The sequence below is a fragment of the Strongylocentrotus purpuratus genome, unplaced genomic scaffold, assembly GCF_000002235.5.
Source record: "Strongylocentrotus purpuratus isolate Spur 01 unplaced genomic scaffold, Spur_5.0 spur5_scaffold_3, whole genome shotgun sequence".
Classification (NCBI taxonomy): domain Eukaryota; kingdom Metazoa; phylum Echinodermata; class Echinoidea; order Camarodonta; family Strongylocentrotidae; genus Strongylocentrotus; species Strongylocentrotus purpuratus.
Window position 1 is genome coordinate 10,838,961 of NW_022145609.1, and position 11,528 is coordinate 10,850,488.

General features: G+C 41.0%; 1 protein-coding gene across 1 annotated transcript; it reads left to right on the top strand.

The window, feature by feature from the left end:
* Window positions 1-1,022: 1,022 nt before the first annotated feature.
* LOC115928434 lies at window positions 1,023-6,726 on the top strand. The gene is made up of 2 exons (XM_030995584.1): window positions 1,023-1,415; window positions 4,497-6,726. Exon 2 carries the CDS (start codon window positions 5,269-5,271, stop codon window positions 6,310-6,312), a length of 1,044 nt encoding a protein of 347 aa, XP_030851444.1. The 5' UTR covers window positions 1,023-1,415; window positions 4,497-5,268; the 3' UTR covers window positions 6,313-6,726.
* The last annotated feature ends 4,802 nt before the right edge of the window (window positions 6,727-11,528 follow it).

Consider the following 11,528-nt stretch of genomic DNA (forward strand, 5'->3'; position numbering starts at 1 on the left):
AGGGGTAGTTGTCCAGGGAGTAGGTGTCCTAGAACCAGCAGGTTGTGTATAGTTATTTGTGTAACGCTTGTGGCCTATGGGGAGGTTGATTTGGCGTTTCACTTTTTGTTATGTTGCGGGGATGTGATTGTGTTTTGGAAGATGGTATGTGGTTTGATTTTCCGCCTGTTCCAAGTGGAGCTGCAGGTGAACCGGAAGATGTTGGTTGTGAGTGGGGACGTGGGAGGCGGGAAATGTACTTTCCTGAATTATGTGCAGTTTGCGAATGTTGCGTGAGAAGGATTGTCGGCGCGTTCAGTTGTTTGCCTGTGTGCTTTTTTAAATTAAAAAACAAACAAACTTGAAGTCGTTACTGAGATTGTTTTTGAGGTATAAATGTGTTGGCAAGGAGAATGGTACTGGGCTGGAGGAATTGTTGAGTATGCTTTAATTTTAAGCCAATATTGTTTGCATTCACTTATTGAGGAATTGATGTAACTATGTATTGAAATTATGGAAATAAAAACTTTGCTTGAGGAAAAGAGAGAGAATTTTGTTTAGCTTGACAAACTAAGGAAAAGGAAAACAAAGAAATGAAGTATTGCACTCATAACTCGTTTTTCTTAAAATAAATTAGAACTCTTTTCATTTGGATAAGACTTTCGAAATTCCCATGATGAAAGCATGACTGTAAACAGAGTTCTGCTTAAATCTTTTAAAATGTAGTGGGCGTACCCAATCCCATTTTACCACAGTGAACACACATTGGCCCGAGACACAATACATTAACCATGTTCACCTCGACGAGGAGATAGATATGACAACTACCATGACCTAGCAATCATAACATTACGACAAAGACCAGTTTAATAGGGACTTTTAGATTATGTACGACGAGAACGGGGACTGCCTTTTTAAGGCAATGTGACGTCATTGCCAGTGCCTTAAAAGGACGTCACATTGCCTTAAAAGGGCAGTCCACATTCTCGTCGTGCAGAATTTAAAAGTCCCTATTATGACGCAAAGCTAGACGTCAAGGGACCTCTCTGAGTCACGTGGGCTCAAAATAAAAAAGGACCGGACATCAATATCCGCACAAATAGTTAGTTCGGCGATTCTGTAATGCAGCTGTGTTCAACCAGGGACCCGTTTCACAACGCCTTTTTCAATAACAAATGACACACGTCAGTGACAAATCTGTTGATAATCAATCAGAAGCGAGGATTGCACTAGCTTACAACAAAAACTGTCATTTGTCATCAATGACAAGTTTTGTGAAATGGGGAACAGGTTCATGAATTAACGTACCATCACGTTTCCCTGACGTATGACAGAGTGGTAAAGATTTGTGCATTGTTTGGATCAATTGCTTGAAGATTTCTTGATTCTGATATCATTTTCAAAACGATGAATTATACTGCAGAAGACGCTGACTGGTAAGTCGTACAGTCAGAACGAGGCGATGTTTTCGTAGTGATATATATATATATATATATATATATATATATATATATATGTAGGCCCTATAGGCTATATAGTATACGGTTGTGTGCATATATAGGCCCTAGTCTATATAGTATATGGTTGTTTGCATATAAGGTTCGTGCTTAAATAGTACCACGCAAATGCTTTATTAACGGTTGTCTGATAAGTTTAGGAGTTGCACTGTTCGTTGAAGGCTGTAAATATTTCTTGCAACACAACGGAGATTGTTATAATGATATCAATGGCACAAATACTAAGGCCTAATTGTATTAAGTAGTAGAAATAGTTTCATTTATATCAAGTAGTAGAAATAGTTTCATTTATATTAAGTAGTAGAAATAATACTCGTTTTGAATTGTAGTACAGGGTGCAGTTCATTCCGGTGATGTTTTATCTTGCAGGGGCGGTGGAGCGACTTCCAAAGTGGGGGGGGGGGGGGGGCACCAACAACAAAGGGCGAAAAATTACATCTTGTGAGGACAAAACCCAATCCTCTTTGATCATCTATTAATGCGAGCGAGTGTAGCGAGTGAGCTTTGGGGAAATTACTCTTAGTCGCTTGAAATAAGGGGCGCGTTTAATGATGAGAGGAAAAGGGGACAATACGAAAGGGATAAGACACTTATTAGAAAAGATAAGGAGCACGTGTCAAAGTACAAAGAGTAATTATCAGAGGTGAAATGGGGCACTCCGTATACCTACAAAAAGAGGAGCTCACCAGGGATGAAAAGGTCCCTAATGGAATGAGAAAAGGGCATTTTTCAACAGAAAATGGGCACTGATCAGATTTTGATAGGGGCATTTATCGGAGGTGAAAGGGGGCTTTCATGAGAAGGGGGAAGTGGCTCTTATTGAAAAGAAAAAGAGGCGTTTGTTAAAATAAACAGGGCGATTATCAGAGATGAAAAGGGGTAATTTTGAGAAGGTAAAGAGGCTCTTATAAGAAGATAAAAGAGCATTTATTACAAAGGAGAAATGGCACCTGTCAAAGGAAATTGGTCACCAGCCTCTCAGATTTTGATAGGGCATTTATCGGAGATGAAGGGGGCACTTATCAATAGTGAAAAGGGGCACTTACTAGAAAAGTGGGGGGGGGGGGGGGGTACGCTGTGTGACTCTTAAACTTCCACCCCCGGGAAGGCCTCCTCTGCATACTTAAAGGAAAACAGAATAAACAAGTGCTCTTTCAGGCGATGCATGTAGTTCTGAGAGTGTGGGACTCGCAAGCGGATGTTCATAATGCACGTATACAAACAAGGGAAACGATAATTATTAGAGCATGCATGGATCCTACCCAGGGCCGGCGAATTCTTCTCATGACCGGGGGACGAAATGCGAGGGACGAGGGAGCAGTGGCGTATTGAGCAAAAACGTTTAGGGGACAGAAGAAAAAAAATCCGCATCACCCCCATTCTTACATGTTACATCCAGGCCCCGCGGAACGTTTTTTTAAAGCGGGTGGGGGGGGGGGGGGGGGGGGGCTAAAGATTTAACGATCAAGTAAAGCAAAGCGAGCGAAGCAAGTGGAGCGTAAATTGACATTTGGGGTCTTAGGCATCTAATTGCGGTCAGATGAGCGTCCAGGTGCCTGTCTAAGGGATCTGGTGGGGTCCAGGTGGCAGAGCCCCGGGAAACTCAGGGGTTTGGGCATTTTATTACGGTCAAATGAGCAACCAGGGAGCAGACCATGCCATTTCAGCAACATTTATAAATCGCTGGTGTCGAACTAGAAATACCCCCAACAGTACGACAGTGCGAGGGAGCATAGTGAACGAGAATGGTGAAGGTGACGGAAGTGACTACCCCCTCACATGTAGTATAATTTGTGTTGTATTAAAATACCTTAGCGAAAATTTAGTATAAAAACAAGCAATATACTTTTTCACACGTCACTTCTCTACAATATTTACTTGTACATTTTGTAAAAGAGTCGTAGCTACCGAGCGGGATGATTTTTGCATTTTTATTTTCCTAAATGCTGCACTCTTGGGCCCTCCAGAGCCTAAAAGTGTGTTGCAGTCTTTAGTCAGTATTTGCCATACATTTTTTTGCTCTTTTTCAAATTTTCCGGGGGGGGGGGGGCGTGTCCCCCCACCCCCGGGATTGCCGCCTCTGAACTGAATTCTACCACATGATTATAGTGTCCGTTAACTATGCTTGTACATTATTTTGTAAACAGCAAATTATGACCTTAAATGATGAAACAATTATTGTACCCCTACCCCGGTGGTGTTGGGACGTTAGGATGGTGAGGGTGGTTGAACGGGGGCGATGACGACTCCCTTTCTTGGAATATACAAAAACATCCTAAAACATCCTAAAATGACGGGACTCTTATCACATATACAATGATCTGACAAAATATTGTTCATGTATGCACTAATATGGTGCTTTTCCACATTAATCTTTATTTAGCATCTCCAATAGTTCATCAAAGTAAACGAATTTTTGGTGACATATAATTTTATTACTATCTAGCTGTATGTTAATTTTTGATTTGAGAAATTCTGTTTAATGCACGTTACGCCGTATGGTGTGATGAGTTTTGCTTATACCCATAATGTTAACGAATCTCTGTCTTTGAACTGTTTTAAATCAAGATTTAATTAGGAAAAAAATATTTAGTTCTTGTGTGAAACAGGGGTTTCGTTGGTTTCTTCTTTTCGTCATTTCTTCTTGTTTTGTGTCGTTATCTTTTCGTATGCGTGTTTGTATGTCCTAGTTCTTTTCAGCACATGTATTCATTGTTTTTGCCCATGTATAATTTGTATTTAAAATGTTTTGACATTTTTGTAATGGTTCACGGCCCTCTCACCACATACGTTTGCTTTTAGAGCAGTTGCCACCTGTAGATCATTTCACTATATATATTCGTACTTGACCGGAAAAAGAATAGGCCTATACGGCTTGACATAGCGCAACGTATGGACAGTGAAATAAGATGATGGTCTTTTACTAACCATTCTCAGCGCATATATCGAGATATTAGTAATCCAGCGAACCAAAATTCTTTTCATTCTTTGTCTTTTCAGATATTATTTCAGGATCGACAGCAGAACTTTCATGATTGATTCTCGAGATTAACCGAGCATCACCGGTTCTCACCATCTGACCATGGCATCGGCATTTCAATCAGGAACTTCGGGAAAATGTCAGGGTAGCGACTGCAAGAGTGGCGATTTTGTTGCCACCTTCAGTATCAAAGAACAGCAAGACCTGTGCGAGGACTGTGTCTCAAAAAAAGCTCAGACAATTCGGGATCAAGAACCCCAAGATTGGTCTTGTGACAAGCACATGAAACCCATCGAATACGTCTGCCGCTCCCATAAGATTCCTCTGTGCCAGACGTGTGCTTTCCTTTTGCACCAGAAACCATGCACGGTGCAGGATCTTGAGGATGCCGTTAGGGAAAAGCGGTCGAGGTTAGAGCTGCTGATACATAGAGTAACTGAGAAGCACCACGAGCTACATCAGAAAGCCTCCAGGATAAGAGAGTATGGCGGTGGTTTAGAGCAGCACTTCAAAAGTGTGAAAGATAAGATCGCGAAGACTTTTGGCACAGAGTCCGAGGACATCGATTCTTTATAGAAAAGAGAAATTGAGAGCTTACGAAAAGATGCAGACGAGCGGATTAGCAAAATACAAGAGGAACTAAACACACAACTAGAGAAGAGAAGACAAGTAGCATACTCTAAGCGCGAGAAGATCGTCCGAACAAAACAGAGGCTGGCGGACGACCTGATAAAAGTTCAAGAACGGACACTCAGAAAAGTTGATGAATTGCAGTCACAGGTCGATAGAGTTATGGATTCTGTAGAGATTGCTCAATGCCGTCTTGACAAACTTGTTATGGACGACAGAGATTTGATTGGCCAAGCAGACATGTTCGAAACATCGTTGACAAGAATGCTGGACACTGACATCAATGTCGATGTGTTGAAACGCACCGTACAAAGAGGACAACAAGTACACTTCAAATTAGGTGATAATGTCCACGAGAGCAAGGTTTCAGGACCTGAAGAATCATGGGAACTGATCGACAGTGTTGCCATTGCAAAGGACCTCGTCAAGCCTTATTTCATTGGTGCGATTGATGAAGATCAAATGGTAGTGTCAGATATGTCTTGCCGCACGCTGTACGTGACAAACCTGAAGGATAAAGCTATAAGTAAGGTCCTAGAACGTTCTGGAGATTACAGAAAAGTCGTTTCTTGTACATCTATTGGCAAGGGGATGATTCTCTGTGGAAACTTCTGCAAGGGTGCAACCGGAAGTTGTTTCAAAGGTGCAAGCCTTTACAATCGGCAATGGGAGTTCATCAGGGATGTGGAGCTACCAAAGAACCCTGAGAGTGAGCAGACCTTCGCATCAGTGCACGTTGAGAAAGGTGGGAGGATCCTAGCCGCAGTGGCTTGCCAATCTGACATACACGTCATCAACCCAGGCGATGGCATCGTCAGTCAGTCACTGAAAACCGGAGTAGGAAAAATCCAATGGCTTCGTTCTCTGCCGTCAGGTAATCTCGTCGCGAAGACGGGACCTTGTGAGTTCACCATCATGGATCCGACCGGATCGAACCGGATTTGCATCAAGCACGACCGATGGGATGGATGTCTCTACGATGTGGATCTCTCTGATGGTTCCATTTACGTCGTGTATAGAGACAAGACTCATAATGTGTATGCAGTGGATATGGTATCAAGTGATGGTGAACTTGAAGCGACCAAGGTAGTGGAATACCCAGTGTCAAAGAACCGAAAAGACGTTGTCCTCCCCTGTGTTGTGACAGCACCGGGAACGCTGATTACATGCAACGGAGAGTACTTTTACGTGTTTAAACTGTCTTAACAAAATAAATTGTAAAGTGTTTCTCCCCAACTAGGCAATTACTTTGTTAACCTCTCTCTCTTGTGTCGTAATCTACAATGTGCATTATCAAGTTTATCGTGATTTGCTTGTGTTTTGACTTATTTCCCTCCCGTTAGATGTTTCATCATTTCGAGTTCACTCAAATTGGTCTGAAAAAGCCCCTTGTTATTAAGTGATAATTATGTAGCAGGGACGTAAAGTCATCTTCAGAATTGGGTACAGCAACACATTGATGTGATGCTTACACCACGCAGTGTCTACACGCACGTATGATTGGAGGTGAACCGCCCGACACCAATGCACCTTATATTAAGAACTATAGGAATTATGGTTAGTTGGACAACATTTACCTTACTAATAAATGTTGCATGTCATGGACCAGGGGCGGATCCAGCCGGCGACAGGAGGGGGGGGGGGGGGCCCAAATCTTGAGAATTTTTTTTTTAGCGCCGACTCAGCCGGCCGGGCTGGTGATTAAGCGAGGGGGGGGGGGGGGGGGGGTTAGAGCACATTTTTTTTTTGAGGAAAAATTTAGCGCCGACTCAGCAGGTCGGTGAATAAGCGGAGAACCATTATTTTTTTTTTGAGGGGGGTGAAGAAAAAAAAGGTTTAATTTACGTTATTATCCTATTTTTTTAATTTTTTTTACCGTTTTGGGGGGCTGGGGGGGGGGGGGGGGGCGGGCCGGATAAATCGCTACGTGGATCCGAGCCTGTCATGGACAATAATATTATGACATCATTTGTATATACTTACACTCAGTCGGCTATAAGGTTTTTTTTTTTAAATCTGTAAGAATATGGTAGTTTTTGATAATCTTATGACTGTATTGTTGGTAACTCTGTCTTGAAAATGATGGGAAAGTATATAATACTAGAAAGTTTCAAGCTAGCAAAATTCGGTTTATTCTGTTAAATAAACGAGGCTTCTCCAGTTATGTGTATTTGATTTCTGTTTGGAAATTTAAAACGATGTGCAAATTTAATTTTGTTGTAAATAAGTAGCAATTACGATTAACCTAAGGGTCGATATTGTATAAAAAAGTTTAGATAGCGTATACTGATGCCATCGTTCATGTTCAATTTAGTTTAGAAGTCCTGCATTACATTACAATCACCGATAACAATGCACGAGACAGAATCAAAAGTTTGTGTCAATTCTAAGAGGAGTCAGTATACGTCTAATGAATTTCCAAGAAAATGTGCTATTCATTAAACTATGAGGTTACGATAATTGTTGTATTGCATTGACGTCACGACTTTTAAATGTGTACGGTTACTTTATATGATTACGATTATCTCTGTTATCAACTTTTGCAAACAGAATTAATTATATAGAAGTATGTCAAGGGAGACGAAATTATATATCCATTTTAATGATAACATATACACAATAGAGAAATAGGAAACCCCTCTTTCTCCAGAATATTATTGTTTCCTTGTAAAAATACAAAACCTATACTAGGCTTATATATACCGTTTGAATAAATCGCAATCAGAGGAAATAGGTGAAACGGATATGTGAGCATCATGTGCAGTAAGATATTCTTGCGATCTGAAGAAATTAGGAAAAGGGAAGTATTCAAATTACAACGACAATTTTAACCCCTGTCACACCGCACAAATGACCGATTAATGATATAATCTTTTATTCGGGGTAATGTAACGGCTTATTCAGTCTATTGTTAGTACGGTGTCTATTTCGTCGGCGCTGTTTGTGATATTCAGACCGACTCCAAACCGAGCGTTTCTTGACCACAGACGTAATGTTACATTTTCGTTCGGTGTGTTTTGGTTTCGGTCTTGTCGATGTGACTAAGGTATGATCTGTTAAAAATGTGATATTGTTTTTAGCAAGAAACGTTTTTGTCTCACGACCAAGAAAGGATTATTTGCAACGAGTGGACATGAATGCTTATTTGTTTGATAATGGTACCAATCATTCGAAGGGTGTCAAAATTCGAAGGGTGACCCGAAAATTGATATAATAAGTACTTTTATTAAGAGTGAAGGTAGAATTAAGGCTACTTGTTTGAGCTTCAATGGACTGTGTTATTTTCTTTTGAATGTTTATGCTCCTGCAAAAAAAATCGGAAAAAGAACATTTTCATAAAATGCTTTTTAAATTGGTTGAATAAAGTTAAAGAAGATACCTATATTTTGATCGCAGGAGGTGACTGGAATTATGTTCAAAATAAGGAAATGGATACACGAATGTTCATGTTGATAAATATTTTAAATATTTAATTGTTAGTACTTTAACCGATGAAGAGGCATTGAAGTGTGAAGACGCATTGCAATGTATGAAAACTAATAAATCCCCTGGAAGTAATAGTCTAAGTGCGGAGTTTTAAAAGGTTTTCTGGTTAGAAATTAAAGATCTGGTTATTGCAAGTTTAAATGAGGGCTATCAGAAACAAAAGACATCATCTTCCCAACGGCAGGGTCTAATTACATTGTTGTTTGCGAAGAAGCGGGATGGGGGGGGGGGGGGTTGTCTAGACAGTTGGAGACCTATTTCTGAGTATGCATGGGATCGTGGCGGGAGTGCCATCTGGGGCGTACCCAGACACCTACCCCCTGAACAACTACCACTGGGTGTAGTTGTCCTAGAGGGTGGTTGCCCTAGGGGGTAGTTTTCCTCGGGGATAGTTGTCCTAGGGGGTAGTTGTCCAGGGGGTAGGTGTGCTAGAACCGTTTGGGGGACTTCAGCGTGTTTTGTCGGACGGCAAGTCGAAGATGTTTCATGGAGAGAGGATCCGCAGCGGAAAGCGTGCGGTTGGTGAAGGATGTGATTGACTATTTGGGGACATTCAGTGGTTCGGGATTGTGTTCTCTTTCGATTTTGAAAAGGCTTTTGGCAATGCGTCACATTATTCCTGTTTCATGTTTCTATTTTAATATTTTCAATTTAAACGACTAAAATTTGTAGTCCTTAAATTCTATTATAAACGACTGATGTGGAAGATTAGTCAACGCACCCTTTCGGCCAAACCGGGGGGGGGGGGGTCATTTGACGAATGGTCGCGTTAAAATCAACGCGACGCGACGCTACCCACCCTTTCGGCATAAGCCGTTTGGAAAGGAGGCGACATATTGCGTTTGGGAAGATGGTGTTATTTTGTCGAGAATGGCGGGTTAGTTGGAAATTCATAGTTTGATTAAGGGTGGTGTTTGGGGTGACTCGGAGGTGACTCTGCATTGATTGTTAAGGGAGTGGGAGCGTGGCAACTCTTGTTTGATTTAGGATATACAAAGTTGGAGAAAGCGTTTCCGCAGTGTTGGTTGGGTGAATGGATTTGGTGATGTCGGTGATTTTGGAGATGGGTGTGGTACGTGTTTTTAATCTTTCGGAAATGGAGACGGGAGATGAGGTGGGTGTTTTTGTTGTGGGGTGAAAGATTGCTGTCGTTTGTTGATACGGAGGAGGTCTGGATAACCCGTGGTCCTTTTTTGTTGGTGAGGGGGGGGGGTTCCTTTCTGGATTTGGATGGCGACTTTGTTTGGAGGGATGTGTTTTCGTTTAGGTGAAGGCAGGTTCGTAATGGTGGAGCTGGACAGTTTGATTTCGGGATGATTCGCATGATTGTTGCCTCAAGGGTGTATAAATTGCAGGTTGTGAATAGGTTTTTGTGTAACGCTTGTTGGGAAGTTGATTCGGCGTTTCATGTTTTGTTGTGTTGCGGGGATGTGATTGTGTTTTGGAGGTATGTGGTTTGATGTTCCGCCTGTTCCAAGTGGAGCTGCAGGTGAACCGGATCGGAAGAAGTTGGTTGTGAGTGGGGACGTGGGAGGCGGGAAATGTACTTTCCTGAATTATGCGCAGTGTGCAGTTAGCGAATGTTGCGTGAGAAGGATTGTCGGCGCGTTCTGTTGTTTGCCTGTGTGCTTTTTTAAATTAAAAAACAAACAAACTTGAAGTCGTTACTGAGATTGTTTTTGAGGTATAAATGTGTTGGCAAGAAGAATGGTACTGGGCTGGAGGAATTGTTGAGTATGCTTTAATTTTAAGCCAATATTGTTTGCATTCACTTATTGAGGAATTGATGTAACTATGTATTGAAATTATGGAAATAAAAACATTGCTTGAGGAAAAGAGAGAGAATTTTGTTTAGCTTGACAAACTAAGGAAAAGGAAAACAAAGAAATGAAGTATTGCACTCATAACTCGTTTTTCTTAAAATAAATTAGAACTCTTTTCATTTGGATAAGACTTTCGAAATTCCCATGATGAAAGCATGACTGTAAACAGAGTTCTGCTTAAATCTTTTCAAATGTAGTGGGCGTACCCAATCCCATTTTACCACAGTGAACACACATTGGCCCGAGACACATTACACTAACAATGTTTACCTCGACGATGAGATAGATATGACAACTACCAGGAACTAGCAATCATAACATTACGACAAAGACCAGTTTAATAGGGACTTTTAGATAATGTACGACGAGAACGGGGACTGCCTTTTTAAGGCAATGTGACGTCATTGCCAGTGCCTTAAAAGGACGTCACATTGCCTTAAAAGGGCAGTCCACATTCTCGTCGTGCAGAATTTAAAAGTCCCTCTTATGACGCAAAGCTAGACGTCAAGGGACCTCTCTGAGTCACGTGGGCTCAAAATAAAAAAGGACCGGACATCAATATCCGCACAAATAGTTAGTTCGGCGATTCTGTAATGCAGCTGTTCAACTAGGGACCCGTTTCACAACGCCTTTTTCAATGACAAATGACAAACATCAGTGACAAATCTGTTGATAATCAATCAGAAGCGAGGATTGCACTAGCTTACAACAAAAACTGTCATTTATCATTAATGACAAGTTTTGTGAAATGGGGAACAGGTTCATGGATTAACGTACCATCACGTTTCCCTGACGTATGACAGAGTGGTAAAGATTTGTGCATTGTTTGGATCAATTGCTTGAAGATTTCTTGATTCTGATATCATTTTCAAAACGATGAATTATACTGCAGAGGATGCGGACTGGTAAGTCGTACAGTCAGAACGAGGCGATGTTAATAATAATATAATATAATAACTTTTACTTATATAGCGCTTTTCATAAAACATTTATATCAAAACGAAAATGTTTTCGTAGTGATTTAGATAATCGGTTTATATATATATATATATATATATATATATATATATATATATATATAATGTAGGCCCTATAGGCTATATAGTATACGGT